The sequence below is a fragment of the Aspergillus aculeatinus genome (genome assembly GCF_003184765.1).
Source record: "Aspergillus aculeatinus CBS 121060 unplaced genomic scaffold BO66scaffold_27, whole genome shotgun sequence".
Taxonomy (NCBI): Eukaryota; Fungi; Ascomycota; class Eurotiomycetes; order Eurotiales; family Aspergillaceae; genus Aspergillus; species Aspergillus aculeatinus.
The window spans coordinates 222518-245273 of NW_020291496.1; the positions used below are offsets into that span (position 1 = coordinate 222518).

General features: G+C 53.3%; 4 protein-coding genes across 4 annotated transcripts; 2 read left to right on the forward strand and 2 right to left on the reverse strand.

The window, feature by feature from the left end:
* Positions 1-62: 62 nt before the first annotated feature.
* On the reverse strand, positions 63-14870 carry BO66DRAFT_411894 (Pkinase-domain-containing protein; the record flags this gene model as incomplete). The annotated part of the gene is made up of 12 exons (XM_025649319.1): positions 63-311; positions 364-535; positions 581-666; positions 714-1717; positions 1764-1974; positions 2025-3261; positions 3370-3479; positions 4789-4894; positions 10361-11280; positions 12273-13015; positions 13068-14448; positions 14604-14870. 12 exons carry the CDS (start codon positions 14868-14870, stop codon positions 63-65), a joined length of 6486 nt encoding a protein of 2161 aa, XP_025503440.1.
* A 3257-nt stretch (positions 14871-18127) lies between these two features.
* On the reverse strand, positions 18128-19019 carry BO66DRAFT_350787 (mitochondrial 54S ribosomal protein uL11m). The gene is made up of 2 exons (XM_025644729.1): positions 18788-19019; positions 18128-18643 (listed from the first exon to the last, which is right to left on the reverse strand). Exons 1-2 carry the CDS (start codon positions 18914-18916, stop codon positions 18311-18313), a joined length of 462 nt encoding a protein of 153 aa, XP_025503441.1. The 5' UTR covers positions 18917-19019; the 3' UTR covers positions 18128-18310.
* A 158-nt stretch (positions 19020-19177) lies between these two features.
* Positions 19178-21018, forward strand: BO66DRAFT_392299 (survival factor 1 family protein). The gene is made up of 5 exons (XM_025647465.1): positions 19178-19513; positions 19590-19805; positions 19868-20292; positions 20340-20716; positions 20769-21018. Exons 1-5 carry the CDS (start codon positions 19494-19496, stop codon positions 20865-20867), a joined length of 1137 nt encoding a protein of 378 aa, XP_025503442.1. The 5' UTR covers positions 19178-19493; the 3' UTR covers positions 20868-21018.
* Positions 21019-21256: 238 nt separating this feature from the next.
* BO66DRAFT_439043 (histone H4) lies at positions 21257-22575 on the forward strand (the record flags this gene model as incomplete). Its single annotated transcript, XM_025651128.1, has 7 exons — positions 21257-21321; positions 21444-21475; positions 21535-21550; positions 21685-21772; positions 21911-21970; positions 22400-22420; positions 22546-22575. 7 exons carry the CDS (start codon positions 21257-21259, stop codon positions 22573-22575), a joined length of 312 nt encoding a protein of 103 aa, XP_025503443.1.
* Positions 22576-22756: the final 181 nt, after the last annotated feature.

Below are 22756 nucleotides of genomic sequence, written 5' to 3' on the forward strand. Positions count from 1 at the left end.
GACGAGCCCGACCAACTATTAACAGGAAATCCTCCACCCCTCCCCCCCCCCCCCCCCCCCCCCTAAGCATTGCTGACCGAGACCGCCGAGCCCGAAGCCGCGTGCGACCGAATACTAGCCGGCGGCGCACTGCCCGCCTCGCCATTCAGCGCCAACGCCGTCCCAAACCCAGTCCCAGTCTCCTTCTCTTCCTCCGGCGCCGGCATGCGGATCTCCTTCTTCCCGTTGGCCTTGTAGTACAGGACCATGTCGCCTGAGGACCGCCAGATGTGCGCCCGGATCGTCGCCAGAGTCATGTTCGGGGGGATTGGCTGGGCCCGTTAGCCATGTCGATGCGGTGACACCCGGGGGGGAAGAACGTACCATCCTCTGGCAATACAGCTCCAGATACTCCTCGGCTTTCATGGGGTTTGCTTCCGGCTCGTGGGGGTTGGGAGGATCGATCCGCTCCGCCACGTAGGCCAGGATCTTCTTGGCGCGCAGCATGCGATTCGCGTTGAGGCGATTGTTGTTGGCATTGGGGCTCCCGGGCGGCCTTTCTCATTAGCTTCGCTCGAACAAGACCAAAAAGGAGACATACTCTGGTTTGGCTACAGGGGGCAATAGATCATCGTATGGCTTCAGTGTGAAAGCAATTTTGACCGGTTCTTTCACTGGCACTTGGTTCTGCAGGTTGTTAGTCGCTGACCGGCAAATACTAGCTAAGTGCTTACCTTCAGGAGCAGCTCAGCAAGCCACAAGGGTATCGACTTCTCCAGCTTCTCAATCTCCTCGCTGATCCGGCCAACCGTCCCTCGGTACAGATCGGACGCCACAGCCGTATCACCCGATTCTTCTTGGATAAATACCACGGTGCGCGGGGGAATGTCCAGGACCGGAGTCTCATTATCTGGGCTCGGAGTGAACGCCGACGTCAACTCCCGGCCAGGGTTGGCAGACATGAACTCCTCATACTCGTGCCGCGTTCGCTCAATGAACCCTCCCAGGTTAGTCTCAAATACCTTCTCTTCCTTGATCGACGACTTATCCGACTCCTCCACCTTCTCCTCTGGGACCTGCGGCTTGACCTCCGATGAGGTCCGCCCCAGCTTCTTGGGGAAATCCATGCGGAACTTCTTCCCAAACAACGACGCACCGCGCTTCCGCTCCTCTTTGTCGGGCTCGACCGGAGACTGCGGGAGAGCCGTCGGGGTCGGCTCGCCTGGGGTAGTCGGTACCTTATCGGTGTCGAGCGAGCCCATACCCTGGTTTCGTGACGATGAAAAGTAGTCGCTGGAGCGGTCCGAGAAAGAGGCCCGGGTCATGTCCGCATTCTGCTGCGACTGCGACATGAGATATTCCGACGTCGAATCTCCAGGAGAGGTGCCCAGGTGACTCGCATTGTTGATGTAACTGGAAGTCCACATGGGTGATCCCATAGTCGCCGGGCTGCCGGCATACCCGATGCCGAACCCGCCGGGTGTCGTAGGGCTACCGATCGAATCGTAGCCAGACCTAAAAGTGGCTGTGAAGGGGTCTAGAGGCGACTGCAAGCCCAGCGCCCGCCTCGAGGGATCTGCCGATGGAATGTCGACCGGGGCTGACGCGCCAGTGCTGGTCAGGCGAGCCAGTTCTTCCGCCTTGGCTACCATCGCAGCACGGAACTGGGCGTCCCGTTGAACGTGCTCTTGCACCAGAGGTGCGAATAGCCAACGCAGAATCCATTTTCCAAGATTAACTATTATTGTCAGTACCTGGAACCCTGCGAAAGGAAAACGACTTACTCCTTTGGTCTTCCCGAAATTGCGACTGATCCGCCAGATCCGACTCGTCGGCATACACTTCAGCATCGAAGCAACGGCCAGGCTCCAGAATCACGGAAAGACGCCCGGTTCGAATGTCGATGGTACACCAGTGAGCGATGCTCTCGGTTGTGTTGATCTCGGACGCGACATCGTCCATATGTCTCTTACCGAAAGATTGGATTGGTTTACACTAGTGGTGGGTTAGAGCGGTCACCGCAATTGAAGAACTGGCGATAATACCTTGAGCAAATCCCACAGAACAACTTCACCAGCGGAGTCCTGAGTCAATGTCCGTTTCCGGTCGTTCAACATAGAGTATTTGATCAATCCATGTTGACCTTCGATGGTTTCCTCGGGCAATGCCTGTATAGGCAGCGTCAACCCCAACTCATCGTCGAGGTCAGGACCAGACAAGAGCCGGGGAGAAGCCGGCCCCGAGCGCGGCGTCTCATCGTCTAGGGGGCGCGCATTAGGGAAAGTGGAGGTAGGCGACAGCAACAGGACCGATTCATATGGGATCTTCTTGGGCCGGCCGTCTGATGGCGCAGACGTGGGCGCCTGAGTCTGCACATTGCGGTCTCGTACAGGGGGCTCAATCTCAGCCGTGGTGTCCACATCGCGCCAGCGATGAATACTCGACTTAGGGGTTGCCGTCCAAATGTAATCGCCCGCGGCTACAACGTTGACGACGCCCTCGTGCTCTTGCAGAGCCGCCACGCACGTGCCCTGCTCAATGTCCGGAGAATTCCGGGTGTCTGTTTTGGCGACGAGACCGGACCGGTCGCTGGAATAGAACACCGACAGTTGCGGGTGGTTGGAATACAGCGACCAGACGCTGTCATTATGCATGGTCAAGGTATGCATGCATCTTCCCGCGGTAAGAGACCAGATCTTGATGGTCTGGTCGGACGAGGCGGTCATGATGGTGTCACCATCGCGATTGATCAAGATATCGCGGATGTTATCTGTATGACCGACAAACTTGGTGATAAGCTTTCCGGATTTCGGATCCCACACGCGAACCACGTTTTCCGGACCGCCGCTCGCCAGGACGGAGGAGACCGCGCCCAAAGCATAAACGGAGCCCTTGGCCGTGCGATCATCCCCGGACGCATCGATCCCCAGCACCTCGCCGCCACCGTTCAGATCCCACAGGTAGAGCTTATGGTCCAGGCCGCCCGACGCGACCCACGACGAGTGGTTTCCGGGGGTGGCCAGGGCCTTGACATAGTCTGCGTGTTTGCCGATGGGAGCCGGCACCTCGGTGGATTCGGAGTGAGGGCGCCAGAGTCGGACGGTGGTGTCGGACGAGGCCGAGACTAGCGCGGAGTTATCCTTGGTCAGCACGATGTCGTTGATCCAATGGCTGTGCGCCTGGACCTGGTTGCGAAAGGTGGTTTTGCCGGGGTTGGAGGAGTCGGTGAGCGAGAAGTTGAGATCCCACGAGCAGACGACGCCGTCGCGACCTGCGGAGTAACTGGTGCGACCGGTGGTATTAGTGTTGTGGCGGGGACAAGGGGTTGCGCCGGGCGCATGCGGTACTAGGCAACCGAGCGATCCGAGAGACGCAGGTAGTGGTGCTTACAGGATGGATTGGTCGGGGTCGACTGCCAGGCCATTGACACCTAGGCGATGGCCACCGGGTGCGTCAGGCAGAGGAAGCACTATAGAGCGGGGATGGTGGTTAGTTGGGATCTGCATTCCCCAGCATGCCAGGAGTGTCGGATAAGCGGGGGATTCAGATGATCAGAATCGATGGTGACATGGGGAAGGCAGCGGTCATTGAGGAACAAATCAATAAGAGGAGACATACCATACGTGACCCTCTGGTGGCTGAGTTTCCTCGCCATGCAGCAGGGTGGAGGCGGAGAAGAGCAGGATAACGAGGAAATGCGGAGGTCGATGCAGGATGCGGAGAGACGATCACTCGAGGGTCAGGGGTGGGGAATTCATCGGGGGGCGACTGTTTCAGACGAGAGATGGTATATGGGTCAGTAGATGACAGGAAGAAGCGCGAATGCTATTGAAGAGAAAGAAAGGTAGGAGGATTGGAGAAGTCGGGGAGATGGAGATGGAGAGAAACGGAGCCGGAGAAGGTGGAATGATGGGATGACGAGACGAAATTCAACCGCCGGCGGGTCGGCAACTGGTGGACTGCCAGCTGCAGCTGCCCCGTGTACGAGTACTATAGAAACTAACCACATGTAGAATGTATAATATATGCAGTTTTTAAGATTAGAAAAAGAATAGCTTAATACTAGTAATCTTTTTATTTCTGATCATATGAGATATTCTAAAAACATATATATATAAGTATATAATATATTAAAAAATATTTTAAAAAAATAGTTTTATTATTATAATCAAGTCTTCGCCTGTACTATAAAAACTTGAAGTAATTAGCTACTTAGAAGATTGAAAAATATTAACAATCTTAAAGCTTATTCAAACAGTTCCCGTGATTTAATACTGATGTTTGCCGTCTACTAATCAGTAACTAGACCTCGACTATTACAGCCTCTCTATCAAGCCAGCGCCCCCTTCTACACAGAGCCTTAAGTCTACCTAGGCGTACAACTAAAATGGCGGGACTCGAACGTAAACGCTCAAAGTTGCAAGGTGAAGGCTGGAGCAGGCTATGATCAGTTAAGTCAAACAATTTCCAAAATCTTCTTCATCCCAACAACTTATGTTTGACATGTTGTCTCTACAGCTTGGGTCACGTATGGAACCTGTCACAAATCGGTCAAGGCTCTCCTATAACAGCCGGGAAGGCCCTCTTTAAGTAGGAATTACCAGACCACGGAGATCATGTATTTGAGCTGATACCATAAATCTCGGACAGTGCATCGAGCAATTCACATGCTTCAAACCTTCTCAGTACCCTATCCGAGTGCGACGGAGCCAAAAGCCCTACTTAAGACCACTGGAAACGAATGACAACCTTGGTTTCCTGGTGCGCATTGAACCGTGCATAGGCCTGTGGTGCGTCCTCGATGCGGACTAGTGAGCTGATAACAAATCTCGGCTTAGCGAGACCACTGCTTATCAGTGGCAACAGTGTGGCAGCGTAGTCTGGAGGGTAGATAGCACCGACTTTGTACTGAAGGCTCTTCGAGAAGAATGTGCCAACAGGGAAGCTGATATCATTCATGACAGAGCTTCCTCGTGGAACCCCTGTGCTGTTATGCACGTCCGCGTAGATGCCGACACCACCTATTCCACCGTTTCTTGCGGTCAAATTGACCATCTGGCGAATGATGATGTCCGATTCCATTTGGAGCGTTTGATTGACTGCTTCGAATCCAACACAGTCCACGCTGCGAATGACGCCGTTCGGTTCTTGAGCAAGAATCTGCTCCACAGGGTCCGATGTCAAAAAGTTCACGGGCACAGCACCTATGGAACGAGCCAGCTCAAGCCGTTCGGGCACGTAATCCACGACGTATACCTTGGATGCCCCACGAAGCACCGCTGAATACGCCGACAGGAGGCCCACAGGGCCAGCCCCGAAGACGGCGACAGTATCACCTGGTTCAAAACCAGAGAAATCAAGGGCACCCCAGCCAGTAGCGAAGATGTCCGACAAAAACAGGTAGTCGATATCACTGTCTGACGGGATGGAAGTGTTCGACGGGATAGGAATCAAGTTCTGCTCGGCAAAAGGGACCCTCACATACTCGCCTGGACGGGGAAAGAACTAGTCAACAGAAGAAATTGAGGTTGTAAAGCAAAGCTTACTCTGACAGCCACCCAGATCCCCCCGGTCAGGCCCCATGCCAAAAGGAAAAGAGGTAGTAGGCTCTGTAACCACCTGCGCGTCGTGAACAGTGTCCGAGATCACTACTCGATCTCCCACCCGGAAATTGCTAACAGCATCCCCAAGGTCAGTGATGAAGCCAAGGGCCTCATGACCCATGGCCCACGGGACTGTTGCACTTCCATAATGGCCACGATAGGTATGCAGATCTGTACCACAAATGCCTGCGACTGAAACCCTTACAATTGCGTCTGTAGCGGACTGAAGAAGTGGAACCGGCAGTTCAACGACACTGACATTGAAAGGCGTTCCTGTCCAGACCACGCCCCGCATGAGGGCAGTAGTTGTCGGAAGGAAATCTGTAAAATTCATAGCTATCAAAGAAGTCATCAACACAAGTTTCAGAGGGAAAGTAGACGGCCGAGGAAAGCATTTCAACCCTTGACCAGAATGACAACAGCCTGTCCAGGACGTAGTTATTTATAGTGGATTGTTATCATCAGACGCAGGCGGGGTAAGACCCCCAATCCAGTCCGACGGTCAATTTGGCCGCCTCGGCATGAAGTCCCAGAGATAGCATGATCCCAGCGGTGATGCTGAGCCCTGCCATGTATGGTTTCGATGTCTCGACAGTACGGAGTACGCAGTACACATCGAGAGGTTCTGCCTGCAGTGTCACTCGGTGCTTACCACTTCCAGCTAGCGCCATAAGCGACCGTAGCTACTAGGGCCGCTATTTAATCATCGATGGCGGCTGATGGCTGAGCACGCTGCCGTAACCTGCCCGGGTTGTCTGACCAGCGAGCTGACACGGATTGAAACTTGTCATCGTCATTGTTCTCCGATTCTTATTGCCGACCCGATCAACGGCTTCCGCCGGCGATCCCCTCATGATGCCTATTTAGGCTAGCGCATCAGCAACCCCATCTCCGAGCAAAGCCCAAGGTAAGTTACCACTAACTTATCTTCCAGGAAATTCAAACTGCAAGGCTTCGATTTCGTCGCGACAACTGAGCCACCGTATAGAAAATGCACTCCAGAATGCTTGCTGATGCATCAGGACAGATCATAAAGCCCCAGTATTCTGCAATTGTATGTGAAGAAGAGACAGTATACTTCTCTAGCGACGGAGAGCATGCGGATACATTAGCCGACCTCTTGAATCGAATCGGTATAATAGATCCAAACTATATCAGGAGCTTACACTCTGAGGTGATGAAGAAACCCCAACCACGGGTGACGGGACCCCTTGGGATTGTATTGTGCGGGTTGCAAGTAAGGTAATAACGTCGAAGAAATTATGCCACCGAAACGTATCCGGGAAACAGTCTATCGTAAAAGGAGACCTCCTTGTACTTGAACGGATGAGACGAGTAATCTTTGAACCGCGGTGATTCATCACTATGAGCAGTATGAACGTGACTGAAAGCTGCGATTTCCACTAAACTGTACTGCTAATCTTATTCCAGAGATACCTGCAGCGGAACTGCAGACATCGCATCATACGTCGTCTCGCGCTAAGTCATAGATGCGATCCAGCTCTTCCCCTTGGGAGGCATCCAAACTCTTGCACACGGCCTCTTCCACGGCCTCCTCAATGTCCTTGGATCCCTTGTTGATATCAAACCATCCATTCGTGTCATTCCTTGATAGAAGGCTGATAGCTGTCAGGGCCACATCGCCCGGAGCAATTTGACCTAATGCTGTGGTGTGTCCCAACGTGATCTTGCCCGTCGGAGGTCTGCTGACGAACCACGTCGGCCTCAGAGAGATACCCTGGAAATGCTGGCCCTTTGCCTGCTTCGCATGTGCCACGGATAGCAAATATTCGTCCGTTTGCACCTTCATTTGGGCGGCGACAGGAAACATACTTTTTTCCTTCCGATGATCCGCCCACTCCTTGTCATTCCACCAAGGTGCCCGCCTCCGACGACTAGCAGGGAATGATATGACCAAGAATTTTCTCACGCTGGTGTGCCCCGCGGACACCTTGATTAGCATCTTGGCAGCGTTGCAGTCGATAGCTTCATAGTTCGCAGAACTGCCTATTTCAGGGTCAATTTGGAAGGACAGCATGAGAATTGGAGAGTTAGAAACACACTTGCGGTGAAAACAACGCAGTCCGGTTTGACTCGCTGGAAGATCTCCCCGGCTATTGTTTCAGAAAGACTCAGAAGGTCACAAACAACCACATCGGGGCTGTTCTCAAGGCCGTCTCCTAGTTGCAAGATTTCGACGCGCTGCCTAGGGTCTCTGACAACACATGTGACATGCCATGAGCGCTCCAGCATATACCTCGTCATTAAACGGCCGATTGTGCCGTTTCCACCAAAAACGATTGCCTTGAGGGTCATTGTCGCTCGTAATACGGACGCCTGACTAAGGAATCTGAGGTTCTTTGGGGATAAAGAGAAATTTGATGAAGGAGTTTTCGGACCTTCAAAATCTGATCGCGGCAATTGGAGTAATTATACTTGAAGAGAAATAGCTACGGCTGCTCCGGCGCGACCTCAAGTCAGCAATAGTAGAATTTGGGCGGGATTAGTGGACTTAGCGGAATTTAGCCTTGTCTGAAGCCCACTGATGATGCCTCTAGACAAAGGTCATGTTTGCCATGGCAGTCCGTCCTTGGTTGAGATTAGACGGGATGAGATGGCAACATCGAAGAAATTCCTCTGCAGGCTCTCATGCGGTAGTTTCAAACAAAGCTGCTACCCCCTGTAGTTGTTTTTTTTTTTTCGCGGTGCCAACCATCCCAGGGCGTTACTGGTCCACGATCGACCATGTTTCCCAGAGAAACAAAAACAGCCGCTCTTTGCGGGATAAGAGAGCAGGTAAAGTGGAGTGCATTCGAGATCTAAGGTCGTGCAGTACAGTTTTAATGCCCCACTCCCTATGTCATTCATGGTTCCCGGTCCGATTCCGGCTAATGCCATAAGCAATCTTTAGTCTCCAATCGCAGCGTGTTTAGGAAGTCAATCTAAGAACTTACATTTTGTTTGGTATCATGGAGACCCCTTTCGAGAAGGATTAAGTATTTTAACAGCGGAAGCAAAAAACAAACAGATTTTTCTAACAGAATTGCAAATAATAGCTTAGATCATATAGATCAATAAATCAGTTACTTCTGCTGTTAATATTTTGACATTCTATAAAAAAAATACTCTAAAACTTATAGAAGAGAATCGCCCGGCAATTATAACTATATATTATTAGCTAAACTATATCATATCCAGTTTGAATATTAGAAAGAATATTAGCTATCAGCATACCAAGTTTCAAGCCAGTGTCCAGCCTACCCTAGACACCCACCCGCAATGAATAACTCTCGGTTTTGTCCTCCAACTTAGGAGTCCAACAATCCATGCCAGGTGACCTCGACAAAACCAATCACAAGCATCACTCACACCAGGAGCCTGCGATATAAAGTGCCCAGTGCACAGTCAACTGTCCCAACAACAACTTAACTCATTGGTCCAAACAACACTAGAGTCGATATACCTACATCACTGCGGCTTTCTCCATACTGAGTGAACAGATCCCTGACCTAGAGATAGTATACCGCACAGAGTACTGTACCTGTCGTATGCCCGCATGTTCACGAATCACACCCAGTCCCCCACAAGCCATGCATCCATCCCGTCTTGCAGCCCCACAACAACCCTGATATCATCCTGATGCCACGTTCTGATCCGCCCCTTACTATAAGCTTAGTATACTAGTACTGTACAAGTATAAGATGACAGTTCCCTAAAACAAAGACAATAAAAATCCAATTTACCCTAAGATCACCACCCTCCACCACTACCATATCTCGAACTACCATACTTCTACCACCATATCTCAAACCACAGAGTATACACACTTCCCCCAACCATGCAAAACACTACCTCGAGAAGAGTACAATGCCCAATGCCCAATCCCAATCCCAATCCCCATCCCCAAACCCAAACCCTCCCCCCCCAAACCCCCCAAAACCCCCTCCCATACCCCCTCCACCCCCACCCCGAAGGCGGCTACTACCACCAAACCGACCGCCACCCCCTCACCCTGCCCACCCCGTGGCCTTCTCCCCAGGGAAGCTCCCGCTCCCTCAGCACAACAATCACCTACCTCCTCACCCCCTCCTCCGCGGTGGGCATCTTCCACCGCAACAAGGGGCGGACGGTGCATTCGCTGCATCGGGGACGGGGACGATACGTTCTGTTGCGGGAGGATGCATCGGTTACTGGGGATGAGGATGAGGTGAATGGGTCAGGGGCAAAGGGAGGGGGAAGGCGAAGCAAAAGCAACGGCCAAGCTGCCGTCGAAACCTTCGTGGTGGGTCAGGATACGCAGCATGGGGAGCGGATGCAGTGGGTGGTTGAGGGGGGGGTGTGGAAGGGGTGTTTTTTGGAGACACGGGACATTGACAGTGACGATGGGGAGGGGTTTGAGGGTATGTTGATTAGTGAGGTTCGTTTTTTCCTTTTCCTTTGGGGGTGTCAGGGTTAGCAGAGGAGTCAAGGTATAAGGGTGAGTCGAGCTGACAACACCCCAGACGGTCGTGCCTGGGTTCGAGATGGAGGACCACGAGTTCCTCTCGCGAAGGAAGATGGAGGAGATGCTCCCGGAGGAGCAGACCCAGGAACTCCAGTGGATGTTGCGGGAGGATCATCCCGAGGTACCGTCTTTCTAGCATACTAGTACTAGTACATGCATCCTGTATTCCAGGAAATAAAATATACATCTAACCCGTCTAAAACCCATCCATCCATCTATAAGATAATTCCACTCACTCAACCCACCCAACCAAACACCCACCAAAAAACCCTACAAAGCATCCCCCTCCCTCAGTACCCGCTGCTTCCTGCCCCCCTCCAACCCATTCCACGCCCACTGATAACTCCCCAAGAACACCGCCCCGCCGATCCCAATCCACGCGACGCGGGGCCCAATGCCCCTCCAGAACGCCGCGCCGCCGCCCTCCCGCGCAATCTCCTGCACCACCTCCCTCACCCGCACCTTGCCCTCCCCGGACGACCGTCTCGCCAGCATGACCCGCGTCTTGACCACATCCAACGGCGTCGTCAACCCCGCCGCAATCGCGCCCGCCACGCTGCCGAACATGGCGCTCGTGCTCGCGGGGACCATCTCCAGCCCCTTCCGCTTAGCGTACCCGTCCTTCATGCTCTCCCACATCGTGAACTGCAGCACCGTGAACGGGATCTCGCGCGCGATCGTGATCCCCGCGCCCCGGTAGAGTTCCCGCACCACTGACCCGTAGCCCGCGCCCGGCGCGTGCCGCAGCGCCAGGATGTCCTTGAGCGCCGCGGCGCTGGAGCCCCCGAAGAGACCTGCCTGCGCGCGCTGCTTGATCACCTCCGTTGGGACGCGGACGGCGCACGCGGCGATCTCGCCCATCGAGGAGGCGAGGGAGTGCGTGAGGAGGATGTGCGTGCGGGACGGGGAGGGGGCGGCGGCGGAGGAGTTAGTCGTAGCGGTAGGCGGCTCGAGGAGCAGGCGTTTCACCCCGTCGTACACGATAAAGAACGAGGCGGCCGAGGGGGCGGACCCGAAGAGCACCGAGGGGAGACCGGCGTAGATCCCGCGGATGGTTTGGCGGAGGGAGACCGCCGGGGCGGCGGCGGCGGCGGTACTGGCCGGCGTCGCGGTGCGCGCTTTCTGGAGGCGGGTTTTGATCGTGTCAAGGGGGTATAGGGAGCAGTCGACCGTGAGGCCGGCGATGGCTCCGGACTGGAACACAAGACATGGCATTAGTTGAAGAAGCAGTACCCGGGCAGGGAAAGCATACGATCAATGATCTCGTCCACAGCGAGACCAATGGCTCGGGTTCCTGCGCTGTAGCCATGGTGCTGGGGTCTGGGAAGGAAGTCGGCGGTCTGGCCAGAAATTTTAAGCCGATATACCCAGAGTAAATTGTGGCGACCCTGCAAGCGACTATGTTCGTCCCTCCCAATCACAAAGTTGAGAAAGTTGTTGAAAGGTGGTGGTGGTAGTGGTGTGCAAGCTCTGGCCGGGAAGTCGCCCGCCGAGAGAAGTCGGCGGATCGACAACCTCCGATTATCGGGCTAAACTCCGCAATCTCCGCCTTACGTCAAGCCCCAACTCCGCATGGTGATGCTCTCATTGATCCATGATAATATTTACTATGCCTATAACTGTCCTTCAACACAATCGAAACCTTGCAGGATGAAAACAGTCTGAGAAAAAGGCTCTGTCACAGCACAAGGCACAAGGAAGATTTCTAGCAGCTGACCCTCTATAGGGAAGAATGATTGCCTAAAGCAGCTCCGTTCCACGGACAGTGACCGCAACGCCTAGATCGAAAAGAAAACAAGAAACAACAACAAAAGACAACCCCCAGACCCTCTTTCCAACGCGGAGAGAGCCATGAGCACAGAATACCATCGATCACGCAGTTATATCTCACTGCACAGGAGCCCCGCCATGAAGCGCAAAAAAACAATCGACCGGATGGTGCCAGGTCACCGAGACAACCATCCTAGTCGAAGGGAATCAATGTAAAACAGACGAATCGAAGAAGACAGGGAAGAGGTAGTGTAGTCCGGGCGAGGAAGATTATAAGACATGTGGGACGTAAACACCCTTTTGCTCTGACAAAAAGAGAGAGAGGTAAAGGAAATAGGAAAAATAAGAATTATACAGTGGGGAATAGAGATAGATCACTGAAGAAGAGATCATTTAGCCTTGCTGGGAACTGGCACACTGGCCGAAGGGGGTTCCAAGACATGGGTGTGGCCTGGAGCATGGATGACCTCGCCGGTCAACTCCTGCCGACACGCCTTGATGTTGCGCACCCACTCATCAGTCAAGACATCATCCAGTGTAGCGCGCTCCTTCACCGACACCTTGAGCATCCGGCCAACAATGTACCGGCTCTCGCGGGGCAGGAGCCGGAGAAGGCGCCAGGGCCCCTTGATGACTTCCTGCCGCTGAGCCGCCGCCTGGGCGTTCGCCGGAAGTGGAGGGGCCTCTTTGCTCGTGGTACGGGAAGGCTTGTGAGTAGTAGCATTAGCATTCTTGCTATCCGTAGGTGCTTTGGTGACCAGCGGCTTGTCCTGAGGACTCTTCGGCGGCTGGTTTTCTTCGCCGGCAGCAGCAGGCTGTTGAGCTTGCTGCCCGTTCGCTTGGGAAGATTGTCCAGCGACGTCAGTATTGATACTGGGCTGGGCGGGTTTGCCTTCTTGGGCAGCGGTGATAAGATCAGGAGATGACTTGACGGCCCGGTGGCGTTTCGGGTCGACCTCAGGCACTGGAGTTCCAGGAGTGGGCGTGGAAACGAACAGTCGGTACGAGTTATCGCTGACACGGGGTTGTTTCCAAGGGAATCGGCGCAAAGTCATGCAGCAGAAGATGATGGCCAGGGACCAGATATCAGTCGGGCGAGGGTCATATTTCTTCTCGTCGTATACTTCGGGGGCGAGATATGGATCCGAGCCAACGATTCCTAACAAACCCTGTGAGCATGAACCTTCAAAGTACGTCATGACCAAACTTACCAGAAGAGAGGACGATATCATTCTCAAAAGGATATCGGAACACCACAGCGCTTCCGAAATCAATAAGCTTCATGATGCCATGCTCATTGACGACCACATTGTCCAACTTCAGATCACGATGGGCCAGGCCCATTCCGTGCAAGTAGGCGACTCCACTGAGGATCTGCTTGAAGGAGCAAGCAATCTCCTCCTTGACCATCTTTCCTGTCATGACGATGGCAAAAAGATCAAAGGGCGCATATTCCATGACTTCGTACCAATGGTTTCCTTCCTGAATAATGTCCAGCGTCTCGATGATATTGCCATGGTGGAGGGTAGACCCAATGCAAAATTCCGCAGTCACCTTCTTGGAGTATTCTTTCATAGTTTCCCATGAATGACGGTCTCGGAATTGCTTTACCGCAAAAGTCACCCCATCACTATTCCTCTTAAGCAACCGAACCGAGCCTCCGGCTCCCGACCCCAGCACCTTGCCCAACTTTCCATACTTCGAGTTAAGACCATGATCGTCTGCGAAGGGGACACTGTCGGCTGCCGCGTGGAATGGGCCGCCCTTGCCCGAGGTTCGACTCGATTTCTTGAATGGGATCGACGACGGTGAGTCACCTCGCTTGTGTTTGTTGTGGGTCCGCTTGAAGAAGCGCTTCAACTCTGACATATGGCCATGGGTCTTCCCCTCGGCATCCGGCTGTCGTGGTTCTCGCTTGGAATTGAAGAAGCCACTGCGCTTTTCACTGGACCGGAGATCCGTGGCACTGGAAGAACGAGGGCTCAATGGGCGCGAGAAGGCCGATGTCGTGGTGCGACGCTTGGAGTCCCGGCTGCCGAAGATGAAGCGCTGGTCAAGTTGGGCAAGGTTCTTCGGTTGCGGAGGACGCTTGCTACGAGCATACGGGTCATTCGGCTCACCCACCGGCGTGATCGCACCCGGAGGGGTATAGCTCTCGGGATCACCGCGAGGGGTGGCTGGTGGGCTTTCTTCCTGGGATCCATCAGTGGGGCCGATAAAGAACTGCGCCCGATGCCGCGCGCCGTGGTTCGGATGAGAAGAGGTCTGTGCCACTTGGTTCTGCTTCGACAGTTGATCGGTCGAGGATGGACGGGAGGAGGGGGCGCTTTGAGGAGCCTTATGTTGTGCGGCAGCGCTGGCTGGAGGGGAGGTTGCGGGAGTCATATGGGTGGACTGGGCGGCATTACCGGCCCGATCGGTGGTGTTGGATGTGGAAGAAGTATCAATCGACTTGGATTCCCGTGAATGTGTGGCTGCGGGCGTCAGCGGGGGTGATTGCATGGCGGACACTGGTGGGGAACCTCGGGGCGAGGGGAAGCCCGATCCATTTACTTCGCGTGCACTGCGGTCGCTCGATTCCCGGGAGGCAACCTGTAAGGAAGGATGCCTGTCAGCTTCTGGCCAGGTCTGGAATGGCTATGCAGGCTCGATGCGAGGAGAAAGCGATCCATGGAAATGGAATGTTCTTTGCTGTATGCTGCATGACCCCAGGCACCTATCACCGCTCAGGGATCGAGAATACATACTCTAGATGACGGCAACGAGATGGGATCGTAAGAGAACTGCCGCAATCGATTCTCCTGCAATTGGGACCGCTGCAAGCTGGCAGCTAGCGACCGCAGTTCCTCCTCATGCTGCGTATCCTTGATCGACTCTGCTCCAGGAGACTTGACGGAAGACGACGGATCGGTAGGCTCGATTTCCTCCGTTACCGTAGAGAACCGGACCTGCCCGGATTGAGGATTGAGGCTGGGGTTGACATCTCCCGAAGCCATGTTTGGACCAGGGGCCATCGGGCTGGAAGATTGGGGAGAGCGAGGTGCTAAAGATGAGAGCGAAATGGCATTAGAAGGGTGGTTGGAAGGCGGGGGAGGTTGCTTGGCCGCGAGTGGGAGAGTAGCTTACCAGGGTCGCTGGGATTGCTCGCTTGGGCAAAATCGGTCGCTTCAGACGTCATACTCGGCTCAAGACCACGCTGTGGGACGCATGCCCCTCCACGGTTGATGCCTGTGGAATCCCTTGACCACCGCGATTGGTAACCACCCCAGAACTAATTAAATAAATCGGAAATTCAGAAATGAAACACTCTTGCGACCAGCGGGCTGCTGTGAAAGGCGGGCGAGTAGGACAGAACGGGGGAGTTGCACGGAGGATTTCCCATGCACGACAACGGAGCAAATCTTTTGTCCAGAAACGGTCACCACTTTCACCCGGAGAACTTTGGACGCTGGACAGGAGATAGAAAGGATGAGGGAGATTTATCCCACTCGACAACCACAGGAATTATGATCCGAGAGTGGCCCTGTGACAAATTGAGAGGAAGTAGAAAAATGAGGAGAAGTTTAGAGAGGAGTGAGTTTGGGGGAGAAAGAGGAGGAAAAAGAGGAGGAGGGGAAGGTGGGAAGTGGAGAGAGGGTCTGGAAGTAGGTAGGAAACGGAGAGGGGAGGAGGGTTGGTTGGAAGAGGGAAGAAGGGGAAAGGCAGCAACAGGAATAAGACGGGGGGAGGAGGTTCCACCGGGCTAGAAGATGGAGAGAGTGGAAGAGGGAGAGCGAGAGAGAGAGAGAGAGAGAGAGAGAGAGAGAGAGAGAGAAGGAGAGAAGACAGAGCGAGACAAGAAACAGAGACCAGACTAGAGAGCCTAAAGAGAGAAGAGGAAGAGAAAGTCAGAAAGTCAGAAAGAGAAGCAGCCGTTCGGCGAAGGCAATCCAGCCGGGCGGCGGCAATAGCGGCGGCGGCACGGACTGAGTCTGCTTTCAACTCTACTACTTCATGTACAGTACTGTACCTGGTTCGTCGATAGTTCCTCACTTGAAGAAGACTAGATTCTACATATCTAGGGTGACTCAATATCGTCAAGCTAACTTAACGACCGATGATATTCCTCAGAATGGATGGAGTTGGAAAAGCTATTCTGGCTGCAATGGGAAAGTTGCCCGGGAATGGATTTCTTCCTCTCCAGCCGGTTCCGGTTCTAGAATCCTGGGGTTCCCAAAGGGGGAATCTATTATTATCGGGAGAGTAGAAGAGGGGGGGGGGAATGAATTGCGCCTGCATGCACGGTTCACCAACTTCTCTAAGTATTCAAGTACTTAATTCTCTCTATCTCCATCATCCTCATCGCAACTTGGAACACGATCAGCGACCCCGTGCGGAGAAGATTGGCCATGGAGAGACCGACCAGACCAGACCAGACCAGACCAAGACCAAGACCAAGACCGGCTCTGGGTTCGGGATTCTGCGGAGAGAACCATAAAATCGATCGATTCTTGGGGGTCACCCGATGAACTCTGGGATGTCGACATCATCTTGTTATCAGAGAGGAAGGGCAAGGAAAGTGTCATCTGGCCGGAGTTGGCAGTCAGCTGCTAATGGTTCCAATCATCATTGTTATCATGATTGTTAATAATGATGACTGGTGCCGAGTTGCCGGTTGATGGTACGTAGGTACCTAGTAGTCTACGGAGTACTAGGTAATCTGCGTACGTACCCCGCTAGATTCTTCTGGATCTTGACTGGCGTGGACTTAAAACCAGCCCCTTCCCTGCCATGCACATTATTATTTGACCGGTCCACCCCGCCGGAATGAACCATATTAGCCCGTCCCCACTGCTCCGTATCCATCGTACTATGTATCTAACTACTAACTATCTATGAGTCCATAAAAGATCCCATGTCAGAGCTTCAACTGGCAGCCCTAGCTGGGATCATGGGTCACCCCGGAAATAGGCATATTGTATGTGTAGACGATTCATGCTTGGTACTGATATTCATCGCGATTCCTCGCTATTTGATTGAGAAAGATTAATGTGTGAACATTTCTGGGTTGACATCTTTGTAACAATGATGACAGCACAAAACGCCAGTAAAAAAGGAAGATGGAAATTCGATGAATTCAGAGCGGGGATGCTGCTGCTGCTCAACGGCAGCCTTGGAGGCAAGGCCGGCATTGATTTGTTCGCATCGACAGGGAGAATCACCAGCAAACCCTGTCGTTGCGGATCCTTTTAGGCTATAATATCCCCATCTATCCTCCAGTCGATGACCAGGGTGCATCAACCACCAAAACTTTGGCAGAATGCGATAAGGCTGACCGATGTGGATTTCTGCCATTGCGCTGTAAGCCCTCTCATTACTCTTAATCAAATATCAACAAGACTGATTCGAGTTGCTGCAACACCAGCATACTCTGGATAGACCTCAGAACATTAACATGTCACTCTCCGACCATCTTTGGCCTTTCCGAATCGAGGCACTATCATAAAAAGGTAGGTTCGCTTCCTTGATCCCAATCAGCAGTCCAACCCTATCAAGCGGTAACTTAACAAGACCACTCTACTACTCAGCGACGATTCGAGTGCGATCGCCGCCCAGATTATGTCAAACCAGAAAATGCGGAGAACAAAGGAGCTGCAACGCCGCCGGAAATAGAGGCAGGAATGTGATCGACTCACTCTGACGCATCTCCGCAATCCCCCCTTGTAGAATGCCAAGCATCGCATCATCACCAAACTTGCATGCAAAGCAACATACAAGGGCTATTCCCGCCCTTGCCAAGCCCAAGTGGTTTAGCCCAGCCTGGAACGACTTGCACTGCCTCATTCTGCGACCCTCAAAATGACCAAGTCCGCTCGCTGTATCCTAGGTGATCGCGATTGATCGTCGACGGGATTGCTACACTTTGCGTACCCTCCTTGTCTTGGCCTGGCTCGGCAGAAATGGGGGATGACCGTTTCATGCCTCATCACCCCCGGTGCAGTCATTGTCCGCCTCTTGGCTCCTTGCGACTCGCACTTTCGCCTCCTGCTGTCTCCTCTTCCGCCCTCAGGTCGCACGATGGACGGCGGAAGGAGCTTGGCATAGTGACAGTAGCAGCCGTGCGGGTGACACGGAGGAGTCGCTTTGCTTGAGCCAAGACCGATGCCCTACTAGACCTACAACATCGGCGAGCATAGACGGTCTCTTAACAGTCCAGAGTAGCCAACTCGCTGACCCTGCCACCCACTCAATGGACTCTTACGGTTTGTGAAGCAGGATCGAGGTTGTTTGTGTAGAACGCTTCAGGCACCAGCCAACGCTTTCTATATCACATGCAATGCCTATTAATACAAATGACAACAGACCCAGTCTCCCAAGAACGCCATGATCATCAGTCCCAGACAGCTAGCAGCAGTAATCGCCCGGTAGCAAGGATCCCATATACAATACAGTCGACTTCCCCCTCGTCCGCCGTTCACGGCACCACCTCCACTCCAATCGACTTCGCCTGGGCGATGACACTCTTGCACATGCCCTGCAGACTCAGACCGGACAGTCGCGTCTCGGTGTGCTTGATCTTGGCGATTTCGTAGATGTGCTTGAGAGAGACCTTGCCCACAATCTCGTGGCCGGGGTTCTGGGCCCCGCGGATGCGGTTCTTGCGCGGCTCGACGTTGGCGGCTTGCAGGAGCAGATAGGTCGTAGTCGGGGTCCGGAGGTCAAACAGGAACGAACGGTCGGGACGGACGGTGACGAGGGCCGGGATAGGGACACCGGTGTTGATGTGCGCAGTGCGGGCGTTGAACTCCTGTATAGTGGTTGCCGTGAGCCATGTGTTCTCTTTCTTTCGGGCACCGGTATTTCGCTTCCCCAGGATACAGCCGGAATACCAATGAAAAAAAAAAAAAAGAAAAGCTTATTGTAATCGATCCAATATGGACATTCAACTCACCTTACAGAAATCCATACTCTTCACACCCTTACTACCCAGGGCCGGACCGACGGGGGGACTGGGGCTGGCCTGGCCAGCTCCCACGATCAGCTTCACGATCTGATCCTTGGGCAATGCCTTCTTCGCCATGATGAGTGATTATCGGAGGTGGATGACAGATATTCGAGATCAAGAAGAGGGGGCAATTGACAGGCTGCTCAGGTAGTCAACAATCTAATACTTTCGCGGCGGACCCGATGAATGCGGCATTGAGAACTGCAACTTTTCTTGGGGTTCCCAAAGGGGAAAGGGCGCGGCGGAGGCCGGAGTTTCTTGCCGTTTGGGCGACAAGCGAAACCATCCCGACTTTCAATGCGGACGTCATTCTTCGTCCCTTCGACGATCTATGAACCGCTTGATCCTCATTTCTGGTTCTTCGCCTGGTTCGCAGTGTTGGCATACCTCATAGTAGCTGGCACCAGCTAATTATCACTTGTACGAGAGATATCAGACAATCCTGACCACTGCGTCCTTCACCCAACTCTCGAAAGTACCTCTCGGGACCCAGACGGTGATCGACCCTTTTGGGCCCCGCCCGCTATCGATTTCCAGTTCCCGCCCACCTTCCAATCCTCCTGCTACTTTTCTCCCCCCCCACCGCTTGTGCTGCTTCATCCTCTCTTACCCATATTCCTCCCCCCTTTCACTCATACAAACACAGCCCACCATGAACTGGCTTAAGTCTACGTAAGTTGGTGGCTGGTGACTCTAGCGGCTGATAGCCATAGCATCGCCACATTTACTAACCACTTGCACTTTCTAGTCTCGCGAGCGTTGCTGGCACTCAGGAACCGATCTATGGCCCGGAGGCTATCAGATCGGTTGCCCAGCAGGCGCAAGAAACCCCTTACACCGAACTCACCAAGGATGATCTCCGTTGGCGTGCTCACCAATATACCAACGTCGAGACTCATGTCTTCTATGTCATGGGCGACAATGGTACCCTAGCACTGTGCCAGGTCATCTACAGCAACATTGTGTGAGTTTGGACGGATCTCTTTCGGTAGCTGCATCACTGACCTTGGGATGTGCTCGGACCAGTGGAATTCATACTACCGCCCAGTTCACTTCCAAGATCTTCAACCTCAAGGGTGACGCTCCCCACAACTGGCACTCCGACCCTCTCTCCAACTTCATGTTCGACGAGAGCATGCTTTCCTTTGGCGCCGACAACCTCGCCGTGACGCTGAATGAGGAAGGAGATACCTACACTATCAAGTCGGCGGTGAATGAGGACAGTCTGGTGAACTTGACCTTCAAGCGCACCGCTCCGGGCTTCGTTGTCGGCAAAGACGGTACTTCATACTTCGGCACGGATCCGCAGAACCCCTGGGGCTCTATGAGCCATGCCTTCTGGCCTCGTTGCGCCGTGGAAGGAACCATCACCACCAAGGAACAGAACTTCGACCTCAAGGGTCGCGGCCTGTTCATCCACGCGCTCCAGGGCATGAAGCCCCACCACGCGGGTAAGTCGGATCTGGGGTTGTCCATGGACCCTGCTGACAGGAAACAGCTGCGAGATGGAACTTCCTCAACTTCCAGACCCCTACTTACTCGGCCATCATGATGGAATACACTACCCCTCCCTCGTACGGATCCACCGTGGTCAACGTCGGTGGTATTGTCAAGGACGGCGAGATCGTCTATGCTGGTAGCACCAACACTGCCACCCACACGGAATCGAACCAGGATGCCGAGAGTGACTGGCCCGAGCCGAAGTCCATCAAGTGGGTCTGGGAGGGCAAGTCCAAGGATGGCAAGGAGGTTCACGCCGAGGTCGATGGAGCTCTGGGCAGCCGCCTGGACCGGATTGACGTGATGGCCGAGGTCCCGGGCTTCATCAAGACCATTGCTGGCAGTGTTGCCGGTACCCGGCCGTACATCTTCCAGGTATGTATCCTCCGAACTATGTGGAGTCAACATCAAACTAATCTTCGGACAGTACTCTCCCCAGGAGAAGCTATCTTTGAAGCTTAAGATCGGCGATGAAGAAATCACCGAAGAGGGTACTTTGTTCTCTGAGGCGACTTTTATCTCATAGAGGGAGGACATGATGCGGACATTGTCCCGGCGTTTTGAGTGGTGTTGAATTTTCACGCTCCCCTTTCATGCATCCATACGCACCGCAACGTGATATTGATTCTAATAGCCTATAAACTTACCACGATATCTAATGTTATGTCATGTGTTACCGTTTTCCAGCGTGTTCCCTTGCGTTTCAGTATGGGGTTTTGGGGGGGGGGCAACGCCGAGACTTCCCCTCGCCGACATAATCACCGCAGCACAACACATCACCAGATTCCCCTTTGGCTGTAGACCTCCAAGCTTCAACTCATGCCGACAATCACATCCCCTCACCCAAGACCGACGAAAGCATTACCCTCGCATTACCCCCAGCTAGTCATCATCCCGTCGCCCAGCCTATTCAAGATGGACCTCAATCTCCTCAAGGAGAGTGGCAAGCATCGGGCCTTCATGCCCAGACGCCGATTCCGGTACGCTTTATGCCTTCGCCTTGCTTGCTTTTGCCTTAGCTCTAGCTGCTGTTTTTGCCTACAGTACAGCCAGTGTCAATCTCCCAGCTACACTGCCACTAACCTCACTCTGAACCTCCCAGCAAATTGGCTCGAGACAACATCCAGGGTGTCAGTAAGTTGCAACTTTTGCTGCAAGCTATATGATGATACCTCCAGACTGACAGGAATCAGCTCGCCCCGCGATCCGGTATTCATCCCCCCATTTCCTTACCTCGCCACCGCAAAGCGAGTATCATATTGCTCAGCAGCATTGCAAACAACCAGCCCTGAAGCAGTCACTCATCTTGAAGCAAACCGCAAACTAACCCACTCCCATCCTAGCCGTCTCGCCCGCCGCGGTGGCGTCTATCGCATCGGCAACGAGATTTATGAGGAAGCGCGCAGGGCCCTCAAAGATCGTCTTACTGAAGTAAGCCCAGCCCAGCCCACAACACACTGGCAAACTCCAAACTCCAAACTCCAAACCCAGCCCTCAAACATATGATCCGAATCACGGGTTCCACAAACCCGTACCTCTCATCTCTTTCATCTAACTGTTCACTACAAGATCATCCGCCGCATTGTGCACGTTATGGACAGCGGAACCACTCCAGGCCATGAGCGTAAGGTAAGCTTTCCTCTTTTCATGTCATCTCATTTATAATTTCACTTTACCCCAGGAAGGAGAGAGAAGAGGAGAGGATCCTGACCTCACTCACTCACTTACGCACTCACTTGTACTGTACTGCACTGCACTGTCTTCTTAGCATCCATGCCCACCCCCCGGTCTTAGTTTCTTTTCATTTGTCTTTCCCTTGTATCAGAAGATATGATCAAAGCATGCCTTGCTCTACAGGGTAGTACACATCCACTAACCAAAACACTGGATAATTATAGGTGGTGACGACCAGAGATGTACGTCACTTTCCACTCTTCCCCCGATTCTCCCCTTCTACGCAATAATGCAGCATCCAGCAGCACAACCGGCAATCCCAACCCATAGAAGTGAAACGAGCTATGAGTTAACCCACACTGCTAATTCCTAACTGAAATACAGGTGACGTTTGTTTTGAACCAGGTAAGCAAGCACAAGCACAAGCACAAGCAAACCCTCCCAATCCCATACCTCCCCCATGCCCATGTCCATCCATCCCAGTCCCAGAGATACCACCAGAAACCAAACTAACCCCACGAAACCAAAAGATGGGTAATCCCATCTACGGCTTCCAGTAGCACCTCCAAAACCCCACCCGTCCAAACCCGAAACAAATCCACATCTCTCGCCCACTTTTTTCGTCACGACCTCTTTCTTTTTTCCATGGCTCCTACAGACAGTACATGTACATGTACCTCAACGACCAAACCAACAACCAGATCAACCCGACTTACGACTTACGATTTACAACTTACCCTT

Bases quoted from the DNA above. Each gene is read 5' to 3' on its own strand.
- BO66DRAFT_350787 (XM_025644729.1), bottom strand. From the start codon at position 18,916: ATGGCGAAGAAGGCATTGCCCAAGGATCAGATCGTGAAGCTGATCGTG. The intron at 18,644-18,787 runs GTGAGTTGAATG...ACCACTATACAG, and splicing joins AGAGTATGGATTTCTGTAAG to GAGTTCAACGCCCGCACTGC.
- BO66DRAFT_392299 (XM_025647465.1), top strand. From the start codon at position 19,494: ATGAACTGGCTTAAGTCTAC. The intron at 19,514-19,589 runs GTAAGTTGGTGG...TGCACTTTCTAG, and splicing joins ATGAACTGGCTTAAGTCTAC to TCTCGCGAGCGTTGCTGGCA. The intron at 20,293-20,339 runs GTAAGTCGGATC...GACAGGAAACAG, and splicing joins CATGAAGCCCCACCACGCGG to CTGCGAGATGGAACTTCCTC.